General features: G+C 35.5%; 2 protein-coding genes across 2 annotated transcripts; one reads left to right on the top strand and one right to left on the bottom strand.

The window, feature by feature from the left end:
• Positions 1-967: 967 nt before the first annotated feature.
• Positions 968-1959, bottom strand: LOC142519790 (cysteine-rich repeat secretory protein 55-like). The gene has a single exon (XM_075622817.1). The coding sequence runs from the start codon at positions 1940-1942 to the stop codon at positions 1115-1117; it is 828 nt and encodes a 275-aa protein (XP_075478932.1). The 5' UTR covers positions 1943-1959; the 3' UTR covers positions 968-1114.
• Positions 1960-20407: 18448 nt separating this feature from the next.
• LOC142550309 (transcription factor DIVARICATA-like) lies at positions 20408-22386 on the top strand. The gene is made up of 2 exons (XM_075659537.1): positions 20408-21571; positions 21897-22386. The coding sequence occupies exons 1-2, from the start codon at positions 21138-21140 to the stop codon at positions 22366-22368; spliced, it is 906 nt and encodes a 301-aa protein (XP_075515652.1). The 5' UTR covers positions 20408-21137; the 3' UTR covers positions 22369-22386.
• The last annotated feature ends 2052 nt before the right edge of the window (positions 22387-24438 follow it).

Below are 24438 nucleotides of genomic sequence, written 5' to 3'. Positions count from 1 at the left end.
TAGTTCAAATATTAATTTTTATTTTTCTGGGTCTTTTTGTAGGAATGTAAAAAATACTGACATAAATCAAGCAAAGCTTACAAGATATCGTAAATTGTTAATTTATTCGATGTCGCCACAACAATTCAACAAAATGTTTTATATCAAAACCAAGCTTTAAAAACATAATAAGACAAAATCATTTTTTTAAGTATTTACAAACACTGTCTTTGTAAATTGACATTGCGATATAATCTATTCAATTTTATTAAGGTTGAGGGCATGATAGTAACCACTTATGAATGGCATCAACCTTTTCTTCCAACTTTACCCTTATATGATACTAATATTACACTTTTGTTTTTGTTTTTGTATTTTAATATTCAATACAATTTTTATTTTTATTTTTTTATTTAAAAAATTCAAATATCAATTTAACCCCACCATAATTTGTCAAATTTCACTTTAGTCCATCGATACTGATGAAAAAGACTGTACACATGTATTATGTGTGCAGAATAACTAGTTATATGAATGCCAACCTAATGATATTGAGCATCTGCATAGATGGACTTTAATTAGTCTACTAATGATATATTACTTTGCATTAGCTCGTAGTCCACTTCACATCCATTGGCAGTGCCCCACTAATGGGCCTAACTCCACTTTCCCATTCAATTATTTGATCCACCAATTAATAATCTAATTAATTAATTAATAGTACTTTATTTTTAGTGTTGGATTTCCACTTCTTTGAGTCAATTTGACTGTCCAATTATAATGTATATTGAATCATTAATAATATGTTATGAATCAAAACAACATTTCATTGAACGTCACAAAAACACATGTTTTTTCAATAAAAATTAAATTTTTCAAATTTTGATCTAAAAAATTTGAGTTCGTGTTTGACTTAATGTTCCATTTGATCCAAATCGTTTGTATCGAAAAGAAATATTGTCTGATGTCAATGCATAGAGTCGTGAGATTGAGTCAACTTTAATTCCACGCACGAGGAAATAAAAGATGGATAGATGCATGGCGGACAATTCGAAAACCTTGTAAACTGTGAAGATAACGTTACATTTTATTAAAAAAGCAGCACAAAGGCTACTAAAAATAAGTACCAAGAAGATCAAGGCTTATAGACCTTAAAAGATTCATACTTGGCAGCGTTATCTACCAAGGATCCCTGTGAATCGAGAGGAAAGAAGAAGGGATAGAGCTCGTATCGAACGTAGCAACTCCCATACAAAACCCGGCACCCTTTCTTGTCTTTGCAGTAAGTGTGGAAGTTCCCGATCGCTACAGCAAGGCACTGAGCGCAATTTGTAGCTGACAAATCTCTCGTGCATTGCACCAAGGCATACAGGGTCTCGAAAGTAGATATTTCCGTCTCCCCTTTCCCGAGTCCTTTGCTTCCAGGCAGCTTCACAGCTTCTGACTCAATCTGATCCACCAAAGGTCCGAGTTTCTGGTTGAAAACATTGGGATCATTCACATTTGCGACGTTCCAAAAGAAGACACCGTAGGAAGTGTCGACTTGTCCGAAGAATTCCACGGTGTTGTATTTCAAGAAACAATAGTCATACCAAATCCTTACGTCCGCTTGGTTCGGACACAGCTTTCGGCTTTGTTCTGCGGCGTCTCGGATGCAAGCCGAGCAATCGTTGCTGCTCACGTCTGCTCTGCATTGCCCCAGTCCGTAGATTTGATTTGCACCATTACCATAAGAAGTCGCCAAGAATCCATTTTGTATAGCGCCTTGTACTAATCTAGGTATCAAGGCATCAATGTTTCTTGATAACTGGGTGTTGTTATTTGTTTCGGTGTTATTGTTGCAGAAATAAGCTGAAGGGTCTGTAGATTCTGCCGTGGAAATGTATAGGAAGAGTATAGTAAGAAGAAAATTGTACATTTGATTCATTTTTGTGACGAGAATATGGCAATAGCTAGGCTTCATTTATTGCTTTTTTCATGGCCACATTATATATACAGCGTGGGAGGGTTCTGTAGCAGTGTTCTTTGACTCGGTGATTGCACTTTGAATTTTCTTTTTGGGTTGAAAATATTGGCATTGATCTAGTCTTCTAGATAACAGATGGAACCATAACCGCTTCTTTTTTTATGTGCATCGGATAAATTTTGAATTAATAGTTAGCTAAGTAAATCACACCGAACCAACTATGTAAACAAATTAGTTCGTCTGAGAAATTGTTGGTAAAAACATCAAACAAAAAATCATTAATCAAATGCTCGATTGCTCTGCCAACAAGATCATTTCCGCGGTTGATATTGGTCGTATAATTTTTATTTTTATTATTTTTAAAATTAAGATGGATGACTATTATCAGCAATATATGTTTGATCGACAAAAAATGTCGAGGTTGGCAAATTAGAAAATACGATATCGTGTCAATATGTTAATCGGATGTTTGATTAATTTATAAATAAAATGCAAATAAATTAATAATTGATAAACTTCATATATACGTTTTCAAAAAAATAAAAAATAAAATTCATATATATTGAATCATTTTATAAAGATGCACGAGCGTAGCATCTTATTTACAACACGTGTTCACATCAATCGTGCTCTTTCTTCATATTTATTTTTCCAGAACTTATTGGAAAAATAATCGTGAATTAGAAAATGTGAAGAGGGAGAAATTTTTTTAACATATTTTATGCATCGAAATATAAGAGGACATATTTGAGATATGAAAAAAATTTACGAACATAATATTAAATTAAGTTTTAAAAAAGTAGATTTTTTTTAAGTAGTTAATAAAGTGTCAAATATCTTATGGCAAAAACTGTGTGAGACGGTCTCATTAGTCGTATTTTGTGGGACATATCTCTTATTTGGGTCATCCATGAAAAAGTATGACTTTTTATGCTAAGAGTATTACTTTTTATTGTGAATATCGGTATGGTTGACCCGTCTCACAGATAAATATTAGTGAGATCGTCTCACAAGAGACCTACTCGTATCTTATGGCAAAAAACTTGCGTGAGACGGTCTCACATGTCGTATTTTGTGAGACGGATCTCTTATTTAAGTCATCCATGAAAAAATATTATTTTTTATGCTAAGAGTATTACTTTTTATTGTGAATATCGGTGGGGTTGACCCGTCTCACAAAAAACCTACTCTTATCTTATTTATCTTATAATTTCTTTAATTTTTTTACTAAACCTTTTTTTAGAGCTTCCAAGTTACTACCATCAATAGGTGATTTTCATGAGTGAATTGAGTTGATCACTTATTTAATATAAAATTGTTTAAATTTTTAGAAATTTTCCTAGAATTATGTTCTAAATTTCAAAAATATATATATATATATGTATATATATAATATCGCAAGTTAGACTGCCGCCTATTTAATAAATTATTGACTAAGTAATCCCATCATAGAAGATTTTTCAAGTGGGAACCGGGTTGATCCCTCGTTTACTATAAAAATTCAACTCTCAATACTTAGATTATGTCTTAATTCTCAGAATATTGAATCACTTCTACGCAAGTGTAAATAATTTTCTAGAACGTATATACAACATACTAGTCATACTAACTCGCAGGATCATCACGCGATACTTTAGAGGAGACCGATATATTACCTTTATCGAATATGATATAAAATAATAATAACCAGCCTCTGATCGAGTGTCTGAATTGATAAAATAAACGAATGTATGGTCAGAGATCACATATATTAGATTTTAATATTATGAGTTCTATTTTACCCTTGAATCTCTAGAATACAATGTACTCGAAGATCAAGTCAATGGGTAAGGTGATGAAAGCATTGTATGTTTGTCAAAACCCTCTTTCGTAGGCCTCCACACACAACACATGAACATAAATTCAACGCAGGCAACTCATTTAATTCTATACGCATATAGTGAACATGAGGTCGAACTTTGACTAATTCATCTGTCATATAATCTCGAGTTTCAACAATACACGCACAATAATAGAGTATCAAGAAAATTTCTTTTTCTTGAATTATAGGGGTAAACATAACATTGCAACGCTCGGTCCCCGAAAAAAGTCATCGAATGAGTTATTAAGTAACGATTTCGGTAGTATGAATTTTACCAAAAACATCTCAAGGTTTTTGAAACAATGGGTTCCCTTTATAACATAAAACGAATGGTCTTTTATGCCTAGTCTTTATTGGGATACACACATATACGTGTGTGAATTGAGTCGATGTGCCTAAAAAATATTAAAGCCTACGAGAAAATATCATGCATTCCACTAACAAGAGACAACTCGGAACTGCTGGTTTGGATACGTCACCAACCCACTATAGAACAAATAGGATTTGGCTAGTGGAAAAGCCACACAATTAGAGGGAGAAGTTTGGAATTCGAATTCGAATTCTTTTCCTCGAACATGAGTTCTTTCATTAGGCTGGGAATTAAGTTGCTGGGGGACAGGAAATTACTCCAGTAGCTCCATAATCCCACCTCGAATCGTGGCATTGATTGTTTGGTGAGTTTATTTAATGGGGTGGAGCTCACACATTAAATAATTTAATAATTAAAACGTATCCCTTCAAAAACATTACAAAAATGATTTATATATAGAGCTCAATTCCTTCAGTTATTGTATCCCAAAATCAAAAGCTTTTCAGCTTTGATAAAAAAAGAGTGCATAGAAAAAAAGAGTGTATTTTTTTCTTGGGTGCGGGAATTCTCTTGTGTGAGTTAGAGAAATTATTTTCTCGGTATACTCAGGGTTTGAGAGTGAGAAATATTGAGTGTATTGGTGTATACACTTGTTGTAATATTTCTTCCAGTTATAAAAGTTGCAGTGCTCCGTGGACGTAGCTTATATTGGGTGAACCACGTAAATCTTTGTGTTCTTGTTGGTTATTTTTATTCCGCATTTTTGGGTACTATATTATCATCGTGATCGGCATCGCTTAGGGGTAATCTCCCAACAACTGGTATCAGAGCCTTGTTGTGAAAATTCTTAAGAATTCTGAGTATGCTCTGTGGTTGCAGCTTTGTCTGATCTTTCACATCAGAAAAGATTTTTAGGTTTTTTGCTAAGGCTAGAGAAGTGATGGCCAGAGATGATGAATCAGGACCGGGAATCAACAAGTTCCACGGAACAAATTTTTCGTTCTGACGGTTACATATAAGAGATTATCTGTACAGTAAGAAGCTGCATCAACCTCTATTAAGAAAGAAACCGAAAAAGATGGAGGATGATGACTGGAAGCTTCTTGACCGACAAGTGTTAGGTATAATATGATTGACCCTAACGAAGAACGTGGCACATAACGTGGCGGAGGCAAAAACAACGGAGGAGATGATGTCCATTTTGTCGGACATGTACGAAAAGCCATCGGCAAACAACAAAGTACATCTCATGAAAAAGTTATTCAACTTGAAAATGGGTGAAGGTGCTTCGGTGGCTAAACACATCAATGAATTCAACACGATTGTCTCACAGCTAACATCGGTTGAAATTAAATTTGATGATGAGATTCGGGCACTTATTCTTTTGGCGTCTTTACCAGACAATTGGGAATCAATGCGGGCAGCGGTTAGCAACTCTGTTGGAAAAAGAAAGCTACAATTCAATGATGTCAGAGATCAAATTCTTGCTGAAGAAGTTCGCAGGATGGATTCGGGTGAAGGAACATCATCGAAATCTGCTCTAAATCTCGATAATAGAGGAAGGGGCAGGAGTGGCGAAAAGAGTTTTAACCAATGGTATGGTAAATCCAAGTCAAGAAATGGAAAAGACAATAACACATTTGAAAAGAATGTGAACTGCTGGAGCTGTGGTGAGACTGGTCACTTGAAAACGAATTGCAAATCAACAAAGAACGACGCTAATATTGTTACTGAGGAGGTACATGATGCTCTATTACTATCCATGGAAAGCCCGGTTGATTCTTGGGTTATGGACTCGGGAGCTTCGTTTCATACTACTTGTAATCGTGATGTATTCGATAATTACATTGCGGGAGATTATGGAAAAGTTTTCCTGGCAGATGGAAAACCTTTGGAAATAATCGGTATGGGTGATATCCGGATGAAGATGACAAATGGATCTGTCTGGAAAATCAACAAAGTAAGGCATGTACCAAAGTTGACACACAATCTGATTTCAGTGGGACAGCTTGACGACGAAGGTCATAAGGTGACCTTTGGTGATGGTTCCTGGAAAGTGAAAAAGGGAGCCATGATTGTTGCTCGGGGAAAGAAAACTGGAACACTTTATATGACTTCCAGTTTGAGAAATAAATTAGCGGCTGTGGATGCTGGAGCTAATTCAAGTCTATGGAATAGTAGGCTTGGGGATACGAGTGAGAAGGGAATGAAGATGCTTGTTTCAAACGGAAAGCTACCGAAATTAAAGATCGTTCAACACAAGCTGTGTGAAGCTGTATTTTTTGGAAAGCAGAAAAAGGTGAGCTTTTCAAAAGAGGTTAGAGAACCGAAATCGGCGGATTTGGAGCTGGTACATACTGATGTATGTGGACCATCTCCTGTGACATCCTTGGAGATCACTCAAGATATTATGGCACTACTGTTGACGATTCGAGCAGGAAATTTTGGGTTTATTTTGTGAAAAATAAATCGGATGTTTATGAGACCTTGAAACAGTGGGAGTTAGCCATGGAAGATGTGATGGATTCACTGTCATCCAATCACATGTGGGAGTTGTTAGAACTTCCTGAAGGTAAAAAGGTTTTACATAGCAAGTGGGAGTACCGGTTAAAACATGACAGTAACAAGCGGTACAAATAAATACTTGTTGTAAAAGGTGAAAAGGAAGTCATTGGTTACAATGATATTTTATCTCTGGTGGTAAAGTTAACTACTATCAGGACTGTACTTGGATTGATGGTAAAAGAAGATTTACATATGGAACAGTTAGATGTAAAGACGACGTTTCTTCATGGTAAGCTAGATGAAGAAATGAATCAATCACAGAGACTTGAAGTACGAGGGAAAGAGAAAATGATGTGCAAACTTCAGAAAAGCTTGTATGGTCTCAAACAAGCTCCAAGACAGTGGTACAAGAAGTTTGATGGTGTAATGAATAATGATGGTTTTTTGAGGTATCAGGCTGATCACTATTGTTATGTGAAACTTGATGATTATTATATCATACTACTGATATATGTAGATGATATGTTGATAGCAGGAGCTTGTCTGGAGGAGATTGATGAACTCGAGAAAGAGTTATCAAAGAAATTTGCTTTGAAGGATTTGGGTGCTGCAAAACAAATCCTTGGAATGAGGATCCTTAGAGATCGGATGAATGGAATCTTGAAGCTTGAGAAGATTCCTGGAAGCAAGAATCCAGCTGATATGCTCACGAAGGCTGTTATCATTGAAATACTGAAGCTGTGTTTGACTTCAGTTGGTCTCCTGGACTAACAAAGGAGGTATGAGCTGTTGCACTGATGGTGTGAAGACATGATTGAAATCACGTCTTCAAGTGGGAGAATTGTTAGGTGAGTTTATTTAATGGGGTGGGGCCCACACATTAAATAATTTAATAATTAAAACGTATCCCACATCGAAAACATTACAAAAATGATTGAGGGTTTTAGTTATAAATAGAGGTCAATCCTTTAGTTATTGTATCCCAAAATCAAAAGTTTTTCAGCTTTGATAAAAAGAGATTGCATAGAAAAAAAGAGTGTATTTTTTCTTGAGTGCGGGAATTATCTTGTGTGAGTTAGATAAATTATTTTCTCGGTATACTCGGGGTTTGGGAGTGAGAAATATTGAGTGTATTGGTGTATAGACTTGTTGTAATATTTCTTTCAGTTATAAAAGTTGCAGTGTTTCGTGGACGTAGCCTATATTGGGTGAACCACGTAAATTTTTGTGTTCTTGTTGGTTATTTTTATTCCGCATTTTTGGGTACTATATTATCATCGTGATCGGCATCGCTTAGGTGTAATCTCCCAACATTGATCATCATTCTCAATCCACACAACAATGCCAGTATTTGTATACAACTCAATCCTATCATTCCCGATGCATTTTCTTTTGAAAAATAATACATGCATCTGTCTCAACTTTAGAAAATTGAGATATGCATGCGCCTCCTCTTTTGACTCTCGAGCTCCCGATAAACTAATAGATGATATGAGAAATACCTATAAATACCGGTGATTGGTCTTTAAGAACACACCTCATAAAAACAAAATACATCATCTATAGAGAGTTGGAGTGCTTAGAAAGCTTCAATCGTAGAAAAACAGAAAACTTATAAATTATTCCATGGCCTGAGATAACGCTAGATCCGCTTCCTCATATTATTTATCATGTTCATAGTCACATAGAAACATGATTTTATTTAAAAAAAACTCTAACGATCTTTTCATTCAAACAACAAGATCAAAATTATCGTGAAGAATGTACAATGACTGTCCAATAATAACAAACCAGAACACTGGACCAAAGCCATAATGTACAAGGAATTGTAACTTTTTAACGATGCAATACAATTATTGGCCACTGAGGTGTGGCGATCTAATGCTTACTTTAAGGCATAGTTTGGTACATGAGATAAGGAAGTGATTGATAAATAATCCTCCTTATTCCATGTTTGGTATATTTTTAAAAAGTCTATGATAATATCATGAACCCTTGATAAATAATTCTTTAGAAGGATAAAATGTCTCTTCTATTAGGTGTGATAATTTTAATTTAATGATAAAATACACTACAAATGACTTAATTGCCCTCAATTTATAAATGATTTTTATAAATCTATGCTAGTAGGTAGAAATTAAAATCAAATAAAAATTTTTATTTATTTTTATATATTATATAATATGATAATTATATAAATGAATTCGAGATAATTATATAAATAATTTTTATAAATATCAATAAAATTATTAGTACACTCGATTAACCTTATAAATTGATATTTGATTTGACTCACAAAATCAAAGGCTCAGTTATCATATTATATAATATATAAAGTTAGGTAAAAATAAATAAATCATGCAAGCAAAAAATATAAACTCAAGCAACAACTTTGAAATTATAAAATTTATTATGATAAGGTTAATTTTGTCATTACAATCTAATATATAAATTTAATCACTCTTATTAAAATCATACCAAATATTAAATATAATATCCTACATCTTATTTATCCTTAACTTATCTTTATATTATATATCACATGTTTATCCTATCATGTGTACGAAACTATACCTCAGGTGATAGTATGTCACTCATCGATCAAGGGGAAAGAAATATATTCGTGTCTCCAGTAGATGATTGAATAGTGATACACAATCACCGAGGCATGAAAGTATGTTCCTTCAAATATCATTAAGCATCAAGATGCAAAGGTGCATGAAACGATGTCTCGTCTATATTTTATCTTAGCTTATTCAAGAGGGAACCAAATTTTTTAGTATCGGCTGAGTCGGAATTTGCAACAATCCAAAGGCAGTGTCGAAGGAGGCAGCAGGCAGCTAGTAGCAGGGAAAAGAATTAGAAGTTGCGGATTGTCTCGAGTTCATCGTGTAATAAACTCATTTTTAGCACAAATTTTCACATTCAACGTATAATCAAAAGTGTAAGGAATTTGAAGCAAGAAAAATAAAGAAGAAAGCAAAGAACAGAAAATGTGAAAATATATACATATTTTAAACCCCTAAAGACATCTTTTGTAATAATATAGTCATTTTCACCATACATATAAAAAAGAAGCCTGATAAATCGCGTCCGATTTGAAAAGAAAAAAACTAGAAATATAAATGTGAAGACAAGCCAAAATTTGTACATACACAAGAAACAGACGGATTCCAGCAGCAACAGGCATCAAAATAAAGATAGGATTACTTGAATTTTATATTTTAGCAAACACAAATGTCAAATGAATGGATTTGGATCCTCGCCGAAAACACAGCACCAGATTGTGCTTTTTTTATACTTTCGTCTAAAAAATTTTCAAATTTATCTGACACTATGTGAGGTCCATCAGATGATAAGCTGATCATCTCGTGTAAAAAGTACTTAGCACCAAGTGATGTGTTTTCAGCCGCAACAAAGGATCCAAATCCAAATGAACATAACCACCATATTGTTTGGCGTAAATCGATTATCTAGCGAACAAAAATGATAAGGGGAAATAAAGCTACTGTTGTGCATATCTCAAACTGTAGCGTGTTAGAATAATCTGCTTCGATAGAGGCATAAAGGCAATACCTATATGAGTAGCTTTGAGAGACCAGCATCTAAGAGCCGATGTCATCGTCGGAAACACGTAATCAATTGAGGAGAAAAGGAGGCAGAGAAATTGGCGAGAGTATGAACTACTAAACTTGAATTTCAACAATTTCTGTACGTAGTACCAAATACTTAAAATGTTTCGACAATAAATCTCAAAATAACAACAATAATAAAATTTGATAGAGTAAATACGCATGAATTTGTTTGTACCAACTGATTGTTTAGAAGTAATGGCCATATTTTTTAATCTCTTATAAATTCACTTCATCATGCCTTCGAAAAAATTCAACTTATTCCACCTTCATTAAAACAAAATATATATTTTTGATTTCATTGGATCGAAATACAACAACGGATTAATCATGGAACAATGATGATCTCCTACACCAAATTTTCACAATCAAAAGATCAACAATTGGTCTTTCTTAGTCTCGATACACCGACGAGTAAATGTTGATTATATGTTCAATAAAGCCCAATTCTCTCAAAATCCAAATGACATATCTATTTCTACTTTTGAAAACATATCTTCCAAATAAAAAAGAAAGGGAAGAAAGTCGTTGGTGTGACTTGACGAGGGTGAATCAATCACTAGGAAACATTAGAGGAAGGAAGAAGACGAACATCTTGCAAACGTATGATGCACGCTTCTACCAGTCTGACACTTGACAATGACCAAAGAAACTATAGTTTATGGGGATTGGTTGAAAAAGAATATAACCACGAGTTGTCAAGGGGATGTAAAATTCATACAGTGGAGAACATGCACCAACATTTCATGGATGTTGCGAAAAGAGTTTTTGCTTTCCAAAACAAATTAAGCGAACTAGAAGCCCTGAACCAAAGCATATCGTCTCTGAGATGAATGTGATCTTAATTTTTTAACACTACATTTTATTTTAACTGAAATTCAACAAATTCCTAAATAAATTTTTTTAGCAAAGATTGTGGAAGCCCATGGTCCAACGAGAAAGCTTGATTAGTTTCGAAGGATCGCCCAAAATGGAAGACATGGTCATTTGACAAATTCAAAGGCATTCCGAAAATTGCGACAAAAAGTCGAAGAATATTGATGACGAATCATCTCCAGTTCCTTTCTCCACGTCAACTGATAGACATGAAAGGATCAACGCGAGCATGAAAGGATCTGGCTAAAAGAAATGCAAGATGATATGACAAAATATTACGAAATTGAGAAGCGAAGATGACTATATCAAGAGAGCATATATGCAAAATTTGAGGAAATAATGACAACGAAGAAATGAAATAATTTGTTTTAATTATTTATAAGTTTTTTTTTCAAAAAAAATATTTGCTTCGTGTAATTTTTTTAAAGCTTTTATATTTGAATTATGCGTAAATTTTTTTTTAAATTATCTACACTTCTAAATTTTCGATTACTCATATTTTAAATAAAATAAAAAAATTAATATTTCCATATATAAAAAAAACGATGCACACGGTTACCGGAGTGGTCGGAAATCGCTCTCACATGGTTGGGATTCTTTGACTTTTCGAAATTAGCGAGCCAACAAATACGACTCGAATCTTTCCTTTAATGGAAACTCAACAATTTTTTATTGCATCGCATTTTAATAATTACCACCATATATATATATATATATACATATATATTAGAACGCAAGAGAGACATCAATTTCCAATGCCTAATATTTGACCCTTTCGTACATCAAAAGTCAATTTGCCAGTTTTTTGAAATAATCAAACTATATACATATTAGGCACGATTCGATCAATAATAGTATAATGTCACTTGTATTACTATATCGACATAAACTCTAGGATTTAATTTATACGAGACATGACTATATATTCAATAATATTTGCTATTGAAACGTCTTTTATTTATTTTTTTAAAATAATGTCAAAAATATCTCAACTGGTATTGACATTTTAAAAATTTAGGTATTTATGCTTAGAGGTCATGAGTTCAAATGTTGGGGAAGACGAAAGAAACCACTTTCTAGAAGTGAGATATTCTATGAGTAGGGGTGCATGGACATGAGCCTCGTCCTAACGACCCATGACCAGTAGTGGTGCATGGGTATGGACCGAGGCCCATGGTGGTTCAGCCTAATGTCTCATGATCGTTACAGCTATACTTTACTTTTTGTTGTTATTATAACATAAATTAAATGTAACAGCTCTATCACATTACATTAAATGATCGATTTTTTAGTCTATAATTTTTCAAAATCGAATAACATTCTTAACCCAACAATGTCGGTTCCAACTTGACTTCAATGATTAATGTACGATTAGTCATTCTTAACCTTAATTAATCAGAACTTAGTTGACTTAATTATTACAACAAATGCGATTGGTTGGTAATTCACCTGTTGACAATACAAAAGACATTATGATCTTGAATATAATAATACTTTATATATACATACTTCCTCGATCCATATTTCTTGTAAAAAAATTTAGACCAACCATCTAATAATTAAAATATATATTTTTTAAAATAAATATTATAAAAATATTTTGTAATATTGTTAATTTTCAGAAAGAAATGCATATTTCCTATTTTATTCAGTAATGATAGATAATGAATAACGGTAAAAATTCTAGGCAAAAACTTGTGTGAGACGGTCTCACGAGTCGTATTTTGTGAGACAGATCTCTTATTTGAGTCATCCATGAAAAAATATTACTTTTTTATGCTAAGAGTATTACTTTTTATTTTGAATATCGGTAGAATTGACCCGTCTCACAGATAAAGATTCGTGAGATCGTCTCACAAAATACCTACTCAAATCGGATTTAAGAAATTGTTCTTTTTGTTTTTTCATCGACATCGAACTCGTGCCTTAGTTAGGACATCTGCTTCTATGACTGGTCAGGAAGACGTTATCCTTCCTCTATTATTATTCAAATGTAATTGCTAGTGACAACTTTTTCTCAAATCTAAAGAAATAAATATAAATCTATACTATATTATTAAATGTGAGGACATGATAATAACTACTTAGAGAGGACATCATCTTTTTCTTCCAATTTTATCCTTATATGATACTAATATTACTGTTTATCACGAAATTTGCGGGCGTGCCAGGCACGTGTTCGTGCCAAATGTGAAATGATCTGACTTCGTTTATCAAGCGTTGCGAGTCTCGATTCGATCGTTAGTTATAATTCCTTCGAAATGGCTTCAAAGATAAACGTGTAAACTGAGAAAAATACAGAAATTATAGAGAAAATCCATTGACAACATCAAACTTAAATATGCTGTTATGAATTTTGATCAACATTCTACAATAAAGTTGAAGGAATATGTAAAAAATTCAAATACTTGACTACTAAAATTGAAATAAACATGCATAGAATTGAGAGGATTCTGCAGAGCTTTGCTGTAGATTTTTTGTGTTGATTTTTTCGGGGGGTCTATCTCTGATCCTTCCTGCTGTTTTTGTCACGCTCCACATGGAAGTTTCAACCGCATTCCACGATCACTCCACGATCTTCCATATTGGGTAGTGGCGTTGACTGGTCGCATAGTTCTTCTCCTGGGCCAACTGCAATTCTCTTGGGCTTTCATCAATTGGATTTTTGCTTGTGGGCTTCCAAGTGGGCTTCTTGGATTATATTTTAGGCACAACAATTGCCCCCTAGCCAATTTGACCAATTTGGCCCATTTTGGCTATTTGGCTACTTTGACCAATTTGACCAAGTTGGCTATGTTTTTTGCTTTGTTCGGTCTTTTAGATATTCAAAGCTCACGTACAATCATATAGTTGAAAAGAATGGTACTATGGATTTGAAGAAGAATTCACAGCTAGAACACACGTTCTTCCTCCAACAGTTTAGATCTCAGTGTGCTTTCCCTGAACCTCTTCCTTGTCTCTTTCTTTCTCATTTCATTCCCCCAAATCTCCAGCGACGACCACCGATCTTCCCGAAGAAACCGTCGATTACATCGCCTTTGTAATATAATCCAAGTTTCTGAAAATTGTCATCATCAATCTCCTTTACATCAAGCACACCTTCTCAAGGTAGGTATATTGCACCATTTTTCTCAATCTTCTATCACAAAAACATTGTAGAGTTTGCCACATTTCATGCTGCACTCAAGGTGTTTGTGCCTATGTTTGAATGAGTTTTTGATGAGCAACACCTTGCAACACCCACGGCATGATATCTTAAATAATCTGCTTTCAATGTTTTCAAATTTTCAGGATTCAAGCCTCACTTGTTCGGAGACGTTGATTCAAGTGGGAGATTTCAAAGCACAGAAAGAGAGGTTGGACAGTATGCTCTCTGAGAGAAAGGTTATCCTAACAACTCTCCAATAGAAGAATGCGAACTTTGACTCCAAGGAAGAGCTGGTAAAGAAATTAAAGGCCAAACTCGCTCAGCATAAAACCGACATGATGGCCCTTCTGCACGACAATGAAGCCTTGAAAGTTTCCTCCGATAAGCTCAAGGCCGATATCCAGCACTTGGGTGATGATTTGGTGCAACAAAACATGCTTACCAACAGTGAAAGCACACCTTGCAAACAGCTGAGCAGACTCGGGTAAAGTGTATGTCCAAATGGGAAGAGTTGCGTCAACTTGATCTCTCTTGAAAACTCCGTCTCATCTTTATGGCGATCCTAGTTTATGTTTTGGCATTTTTATGGAATTTCTGGACCATAGTGTAGTACCTTCTTGACATGTTGCACTTGTCTGCCATGATTTGGCTTGTTTCTTTTTCTGTTCCGTGAATGTTGGGGAATGGTCAGAAACTCAACTTTGCCGTTAGAATACACTGTTGTTTGGGTATCTGTTGCTTGGGATTTGTTTGCAGGTGTTTATATTTTTAGCATATCACATTTACAAGGGAAACTCTGCCAAAATTTTTCTAAAAAGTAAACATTTAATGACGACACAAACAAACGCAAATCAACACACATTCCCAATGAACGGCCAAACCACATTTTCGAATAAAGCTCACCGAAGTTTCAAAACATGCACTAAATGAACTTTGCTTTGTCACCGATTTGGCCAACTAACACAAAGAGCACTTTACCCAAATTAACTACAGCAAACTCCACGAGCCAGTATTTTTGTTTATTTACAAATCCTCCATCATTATTTACAAACAAGTTCAGCAAAGAATGGCTTAAAAGCCTATTCCTCTCATATTTACAGAAACTTCTTATAAGCCAATATGACAAAATTAACCAAAGTAGCCATCCAGCCTACTTTGTAAAATACTTCCCATCTTTTCCATTTTTATAAACCACCTGTCTCCGGCTGTCGATCTTTCATCTGAGCCGGAGCTAAGATGAAATCCTCCATTTGTAACTTTTCTTCCTGACTACCTCCACGTTCCTCCTCAAATATTACTTTAGCTCCATCGATATCCCACAACTCCTGAGATTGTACTTCATTCACCAGCTGCTGCAATGTGGCTTTCCATTCGGAAGTTGCAGCGACTTCCATCTCTTTTTTAGTGAACTTAGTCATCGACCTCCTCAATAATAGGTCGGACCATAGGTCTAGGAGAGACCATGGCAATAGGTTTGAGAACCTTCTCAACTATTTCTTTAACATTTTGAGTATCCATGTACACTGCTCCTGGTTGTTCATGCACCATGTTACAAAACTTGATTGGACCAAATGCTCCATCATAATATCTAGCTTCCACAGCATTGGAATTCGATTGATACGGCTGTGAATCAGCCTGTATCACTTCCACTTCATCTCCTTTCCACATCAACAGTAACTGATGCATGGATGATGGTACACAATGGTTGGTGTGAATCCAATCCCTCCCTAGCACTGGAATTGACCATGAAAAAGGCTGACAGCGAGGATCGGGATCTTACAGTAACATTCGCTGGCAACACTCCCAAAGTGTTTGTAGATTCCCCAGTGAAAGCTGCCACAGAGACTTCGGTAGAAATCAAATCTTCCACATTCTTCCCTAGCTTCTGAAGGTTTCTGTAGGGTAGAATATTCACAGCTGACCCATTATCTATCAATACCCTAGACAACGGCTTACCATTAACATGTGCTACAATATATAGTGGTTTGATATGTTTAGTCATCCCACTGGCAGGTCGCTTCATCAACACTCTTTTCTCTTAATCCACAAGAACACCAACGCTTTCATTCAAAGTATCAATCTGAATGGATTCTGTGCCACTTTGATTTCCAGTGAATACATCGGATTCAAACCCCCTTTTGCGTTTGAATTCCTCTGGCAACATTAAAGAGCCGGTGGTACACTCAAACGAAATCAGAATCTGCCCCACTTTGAAAGTAGCCCTCTTGACTGGTTTACTGTCTTCCTCAGATAACAAGCCATCATCTTCTTTCTCATTATCTTCAGTAGCCTTCCTCCCAAATTTTTTCTTTTCTTTGAATGACTCCTCCATCCCAGACCTGCGTTCAGCAGCTTTTTCTCTCAACAAACGTCGTTTTTGGGTCCTAGAAAGAGGTTTTGGAAACTTTGGATGTTCTACTCGCCTCCATACGCCATCGGGAACTGCTCTAGGAGGAACAACAAAGCGGTACTTCCTCTCATATTTTTTTATCAGTATCCAGAAAGGATGGCCTCTGTCTTGTCTTCTGAAATAACTGCCGGTCAGCTCTCCTCTCGCCATTCATCGACCAAGGATGTGGGCCCCTTCTGAGGTACTGGTTCCCTGGCCTTTTGGCTATGGATTCTCTGTCATACCTCATATTCCTCCCAGTATAATGCAGACCGCCTCCACTGTAATAGTGGTCTTTTTCATGAACAGCTTCTGTCTTCTTCTCCTTGACCTCAAATATCATTTTTCGAGGCACCCAACACTTCTTTATGGTAAATCTTGGTTTGATGGACCTGTCCCTGTACCCGTTCCTTCTCCTCTCATTGATCAAGAAACGCAAGTCAGTGCTGTCCATGTTCACATTGGTTACCGGGGGAAAAGGATCTTCATCCACTATCATCGTTTCCTTTTTCTCGGGAAATTTCAGGACTCCCTTGTTGATTCTTTCCTGCAAGACATTCTTGAATGCCCAACAAGCATTAGTATTATGGTTGAAGGAATTGTGATACTTACAGTAATCTTTTCCTTTCAACTCCTCCTTCGTGGGTAGCTTGTGATCTGGGGGGAATGTTATGAACTTTTCCTTCACTAAGTGATCGAAGATTTCCTCCGTCTTTGATGCATCGAAAGTATAAGGAGCTTGCACTGGAGGAATATTTTTCTTGGAAAGTTCTTCACTCTTGCGCTTCAATAAAGGGACAGTGCGTGATCCGGAATTTGCTACTTCTGCCAGTGCAACTTCCTCCACTTTCTGGAAATAAGAGCCCACTGTAGACTTTCTTTTATGACTCTCTTCTCGTAACAATTCCTCATACTCTGACACTTTGGCAGCAAGTTCATAAAAATCACGGAATTCTATCCCTTGGAACTTCTTTCTAAGTTCAAAATCGAGTTCTCGCTGTGCCATCTTCACGTATTATGATTCAAGGAGGAAAACTCGGCATCTGCTTCTCACATTCTTGAACTTACAAATGAAATCATTGGCAGATTCCCCCGGTTTTTGGACCACCCTTGACAATTCCGCTATACTAATCTCAGGTACTGTCCGGAAGAATTGTGTATGGAATTGACGTTCCATATCGTGCCAAGTCATAATAGAGTTTCGAGGTAGTGTTGCATACCATGTGAAAGCAGTACTGGTCAGGGAATTGGGGAACAAACGTAACTTGTAATTAGAAAAGTTCTCCAAATTTGTCAATTTCCCACACTGAATTGTAAACCTGGCCACATGTTCCACGCTGGATTGACCATCTTCCCCGGAATATAACGTGAAGTATGGAATGCGGTATCCTTTTGGATAAGGGTTGTCACGATCCACAACATCAGGATACGGTTTATGGAATTCTGGTCGGTTGATTGGCCTCACTCCTGGGCCATACAACTCTTGAATCACATCACGTACCATCTCAAAATCCAACGTTGGAGTTTGTCTTAACTGGTGAGGAGGATAGATTGCCCCCCGAGTGTTATTCCCCAAACCCGGCGCTGAATATCCACGCATTCCCCCATCAACATACATCCCTGGATGTAAGTTAGGAGACGTCACATAGAACACGTTACCAGCCATTTGTTTACTGTTGCTGCAGTTTTGGAATTTCAACCCCAACTCCTCATCCTTTTTGTGCGGAGGAGTGTATCTCCCTTCCCTGGCAGATTCAGGAATTTGTGCTTCCCCCAAGCGACGACTTTCACCTGCCTGAGAAACTCCTGATCCTTGGCCTTGATCTTTCAGCAGCTTGACGTCATTCTCTTGAAGTTTATCACTCTCTGGTATAACCACTTCGCCTTTTGCAGACTTTCTCCATTCCTTCATTTCTGCCACAAATTCCATCATGACAGTAGCGAAAGTTTGAGTCATTTCCTTGAGATCGCTGCGGATATTTTTCTCCATGGCCAACATGAAGTTCGGCGAAGACCCATCACCACCAGAAACAGCAATTCCTTCCTTCATAGTCTCTTCCTCGAACTGGTGTATGAGCCTTTCAACCGTTCTTCCTTCTGCATTAGTTTCCTGAAACTCTTCTTGTGAGCGATGACCTTTCCCCAGTGATGGAGGAATTCCTTCACTCTTCTCAGTACGCTTTGGAGGCATTGGGTCCCACTGGGCGTGCCAACTTGTTTATCACGAAATTTGCGGGCGTGTCAGGCACGTGTTCGTGCCAAATGTGAAATGATCTGACTTCGTTTATCAAGCGTTGCGAGTCTCGATTCGATCGTTAGTTATAATTCATTCGAAATGGCTTTAAAGCTAAACGTGTAAACTGAGAAAAATACAGAAATTATAGAAAGAATCCATTGACAACATCAAACTTAAATATGATGTTATGAATTTTGATCAACATTCTACAATAAAATTGAAGGAATATGTAAAAAATTCAAATACTTGACTGCTAAAATTGAAATAAACATGCATAGAATTGAGAGGATTCTGCAGAGCTTTGCTGTAGATTTTTTGTGTTGATTTTTTCGGGGGTCTATCTCTGATCCTTCCTGCTGTTTTTGTCACGCTCCACATGGAAGTTTCAACCGCATTCCACGATCACTCCACGATCTTCCATATTGGGTAGTGGCCTTGACTGGTCGCATAGTTCTTCTCCTGGGCCAACTGCAATTCTCTTGGGCTTTCATCAATTGGATTTTTGCTTGTGGGCTTCCAAGTGGGCTTCTTGGATTATATTTTCGGCACAACAATTACACTTTTGTGTTTTTTGTTTTTGTTTTTTCAATTTCAACACACAATCTTTCAATTTTACTTTTTATATGATACTAATATTACACTTTTGTTTTTTGTTTTCCAATTTCAACACACTTTTATTTTTATTTTTTTTATTTCAATAATTCAAATATCAATTTAGTCCCTCCATAATTTGTCAAATTTCACTTTAATCCATCGATAATGATAAAAAGATTGTACATACACGCACGCATAGCGTGTGGAGAGTAACTAGTATAAATAAAGTGTACCATACAAGGTCTAACAAATAATTTAAATTAAAGATAAAGAGTATAAAGAAATAATTGATTTTAAAATAATTTATCATACATAACCCTTTAAGCGTTACTTGAAAAAAATTAAAGAAATACATAGTTTTGTTTTTAGATACAATGTTAAAATAATTATTTCTGAAGAGACGTAGAAGTTGAAATTTCGACATTATTTATTTATTTATTCAGAGAGACATTATACTTAGAATACGATACGTGCTTTATTAAAATTTTGGGGCATAGTACAAGATTCATTTAAAAGAGACTATGAGATAATGTGAATTTTAATTATAAGTAGTTAAAACATAATATAGTATAAAATGTTTTGGGGGAATAATATAAAGTATAATTAAAACTTGACATTTCCAAACAAATAAAACTAAACTAATTAAATAACAACAAATTATTTTATAAAAAGATACTTTCTCAAGGACACTCCATCTCCATAACCTAGCTGGAAAGCAGCACATACATCTAATCTAACATTGTTTTTTTGTCAAAAAAAAAAAGAAGAACAGAGAAAAGAAAGAAATAAAGAAAGAACAGTAGAGTGAGCAAGAGTTTGATTATTGTATTTTTCTAATTAAAACAGAAAAGGAGACAAGAAGAGTCAAGAGAGTGCGTTACATTATAATAAGGAACAAGTTGTCGTATCCATAAACACCATTCCATCCAATCAAACTTCACCACCTGCAATGCCTCCTCTCTATCTCTCTCTCAATGTTTCTTGACATTGACAAAGTAAAATTTCAGATTCATTCCGTGAACACTGTTAGCTAAGTGGCTCTTTGTTTTTGAGCTTTCCATTGTCATAATCTTTTCTTCCTTTTACACCCAGAAGAGAAAAAGTAACAAAGTAAAGGCCTTTTCCCACTTAACAAAACCCCAGGCTCCTCTCGGAATTGGGAGTTTTTCTTTTCACTTGGGAGTGTCCATCTTTCAGCTTTTTCCGGCTGTCACTGTTCACTCCAGCTTATTCATCAATTATTGTCCCTTCTTTTTTTCAGACTTTATTTGTTTCCATATCAGGAAAAGTTTTCTTGATTTGAGTCACGTTTTTGCTTTATAAGTTGGTCTGTGAGTTACGTGGGTTCAGATCTTGAGTGAGTTGAGAAATAGGTTTGCGTTTGTTTTAATTGCATATTTTTTAAATCTTCAGATTTTGGTTGATTTTGAATAAGTGGGTCTTTTTAGTATTCTTAAAGGGGAGGTGGCTGTTGACAAAAAAGCTATTCTGATTCCTCCAAACAAATGCTTCTTGATTTAACTCCGTGTTGTTGCAGCTGTGACTTGTGAAGCTTCCACCTCTCTTCTTTAAGACGACCCTTTTCGAGCGATGCTTTAGAACATACAATTCTGTGGATTATCTGACTGTAACTGAAGTTTCATGAAGTGGGGTATGGAGATTTTGTCACCAAGTTCATGCTTTTCAAACTCTAGCTTGTTTCTCGGTGAGACCAGGGGCGCGGGTTGGACTCAAGCGGAGAACAAGGCCTTTGAGAATGCACTTGCGTTTTTCGATGAAAATACGCCCGATCGATGGCTAAGAGTGGCTGAAATGGTTCCAGGAAAAACCGTTGGAGATGTGATGAGGCAATACAAAGAATTGGAAGATGATGTTAGTGGTATAGAGGCAGGGTTGATTCCAGTTCCTGGTTATACTACATCATTGCCTTTTACTCTAGAATGGGGTGGTAGCCATGTTTATGATGGATTTAAGCAAGCTTGTCACGTTTCCGGGGGAAGAAAATCCGGTTCTTTGCTTCGGTCTTCCGATCAGGAACGGAAAAAGGGTGTCCCATGGACTGAAGAAGAGCACAAGTTAGTTTTCTTCACGCTTTCCGAGTTTTACGTTTTCTTGATTGTCCATTGCTTTTATATTTTTCTACGTTTCTGATAAATATTGTGGGAGCGATCAGTTTTGAAAGTCGATATATAACTATTTCCATTTGTGCGATGGTCACATTTCCAGGATGAAATTTGAATTGTTTCGTTTCTGAGAATTGAAATTTTTTGAGGTCCAGTGGATGAAAGTCTTGGCAACGCTGAATCCTACCACTATTATGTTACTGATCATATCTTGCCGCTCGACTTTAGCATTCATTGTGGAGTTTCTCTGAAGAAAGTCTTGATTTACTGTGAACAGGTTGTTCTTGATGGGGCTCAAGAAATATGGAAAAGGGGACTGGAGAAACATATCTCGAAATTTCGTGATTACTCGGACACCAACTCAAGTTGCCAGCCATGCTCAGAAGTACTTCATCAGGCAACTTTCCGGCGGAAAAGATAAGAGAAGAGCCAGCATTCATGACATAACAACAGTAAACCTCGGGGACAACCAAACCCTTCCACCAGATAATATAAAACCACCCTCACCAGAGCAGCCAAATTCTGCCTCTCCTATTCACGAACTTGCTTTCCAGTGGAATCAGACGAATGGTGACGCAATCGTTGGCTTTAACCCGAGCGGCATCCGCCCCCGCCCTTATCGTACTGGTTCTTATGGACTTAAAGCTCTGGGCCAAAGCTTATCAAGAAATGCCGCGTATGAATCATATTTGGAATCTCAAAATCTAATCTTTCAGATGCAATCCGGGCTTCATTATCCTAATGCATGAGACGGAGCATGTTCTTGGAAGTCAAAAAAGGATTAAAAACAAAGACGACTTTGTTCGAAGATCGAAGCCTTGTCAAATTTAGCCTAAGGTTTTAGCTTGTTTGTGGTTCTCTTGATCTTTATTTTGTGAATATAGTGTTTGGCATCTGAGGTATCTGCAAAGTGTCGGTAGTGAGTTTACATTGCAGAATCCAGAAGCCAAAATTGAAATGGGGACATGTCAATTGAGATATCCTTGGATTTAGCTGTCATGAAAGGAATTCTGTCAAAGTTGTTTGCGTACCACGTAGTCTTGTACAAAAACTCTCAGGAGACCAACTCACATGTTAAATCCGTGATCCAAATCTTTAACTCAATTCATGAAAAATTTTACTTTCTATGTCAAAAATATTATTTTTTATAATACATATGAGTCTGGTCGAGTAATTTCGTGAATATAAATCTGCGAGATTGTCTCGTTACATACCTACTCATATTGTGCCTCTATTGGAACAAATTTGTTGTTGTTTCATTGCTCTGCTTCAAGCTCGGAAGATATGGATTCCTGAATTGAGGAATGAAAAATTAATAATGACATATTTTTCAGGAGTAAGTCTTTTGTGAGACGATCCCACGAATCTTTATCCGTGAGACAGGTCAATCCTACCGATATTCACAATAAAAAGTAATACTATTAGCATAAAAAATAATACTTTTTTCATGGATAACTCAAATAAGAGATTCGTCTCACTAAATACGACTCGTGAGATCATCTTAAACAAGTTTTTTTTACTATTTTTTAGAGGTCATAAAAAATACTTTAAAGAACAAACATTTGATTAATATAGTCTAGGCAGGATGATCCTCTCATCATGAATAAAGCCACTCTCGTATAATTCAGTGCTCTTTTTTCATCTTTCGTGATTTTTTTCGCCGGAGAATTCTATAGAGTAGCAGGATCTTAAACTGTTCACCGAGTAATTTACACTAAAGTTTATTATTTAATAATTAAGATAAAGTGACATCAAGGGGCTGTATAGTTGCATATATTTACCGACTTTTTTAAATAACAAACTTTGATGCAGTTAACAAGTTTATACAGACTTCGTGATCGAAACTCGAAAAATAAAATAAACTTTATAATAATTTTGATTTTAAAATATTTTTAGCAATAGAAAAATATGTTTTTAAAAAATCCAAATACAAAAATATATATGGAAGATAAAAGAATGAATTAGCAAGTCTTTGTATTGATATTATTTTTAATAGAAATGAAAATGAGTGTGAGTTTGATATATTTTTCAATTAAATATATATTTAAATTTTTATTTTGAATCAAAAAAAATTTTCTATGTTTTATAGTTGTACCTGAGATTTTAATTTTTGTACTTAATATAATTACATGAAGTCGTTAAAGTTTGTTGACATTTTGAATACATTTGACTTTTGCAGGGTTTTAAAAGTCAAATTTGAATACAACATGAATTTTTTAAACCCCACAAAAGTTCAGGTTGACTATCATTAAACTTTTAGAGAATATATAAAAGTTTAAATTGGATATCTCTTGGCTTTTAAACTTCACAGAAGATATTAAAAACCTAGAACTAAGTACACCTCCAAGATTCACTCAATATCTATTTTTATTTATTATTTTTTTTTGTTTTCAAGATTCACTCAAAATCTCGATTTACCTTAAATGGATATTGTTTCGTATAAACTATTGTTTCGAACAAAGATCATCTACAGTGTGCAGCATGATATTGTCTATTGTAGAGCCGTTGGATCAATTGGACTCTAAATTGGAGTCCAATACCAGATCCAAAACCGATTATTTCTAGTTTCTACTAGCTGACTAACATTTATGCATGCTCATTGGAGCCACTTGATTTCAAATAATGTGATATCCTAATTTTTTTCTTCTATTTTTTTTTTTTTTATAAAGAAAATGGATGAAAAGTTTCAGACGACCAAGCCTAGTGGTATCAACTCGAAGCACGTTTTAGGAAAAAAAGAGGCAAATTAAGAAACATGCAACTGACCAAGATCAACACATGTAGGTCGTGTTGAGCGAACGTGTTGTTAAATAAAAATA

Source organism: Primulina tabacum, chromosome 1 (assembly GCF_025594145.1).
Source record: "Primulina tabacum isolate GXHZ01 chromosome 1, ASM2559414v2, whole genome shotgun sequence".
Taxonomy (NCBI): Eukaryota; Viridiplantae; Streptophyta; class Magnoliopsida; order Lamiales; family Gesneriaceae; genus Primulina; species Primulina tabacum.
Note: the sequence above shows the minus strand (reverse complement) of the source record. Positions and strands in the feature narration are given on the sequence as shown.

Excerpts from the sequence above, each read along its gene's own strand:
- LOC142519790 (XM_075622817.1), bottom strand. The coding sequence starts at position 1,942 with ATGAAGCCTAGCTATTGCCATATTCTCGTCACAAAAATGAATCAAATG.
- LOC142550309 (XM_075659537.1), top strand. The coding sequence starts at position 21,138 with ATGAAGTGGGGTATGGAGATTTTGTCACCAAGTTCATGCTTTTCAAAC. Across the intron at positions 21,572-21,896 it reads TGGACTGAAGAAGAGCACAA|GTTGTTCTTGATGGGGCTCA; the intron begins GTTAGTTTTCTT and ends TACTGTGAACAG.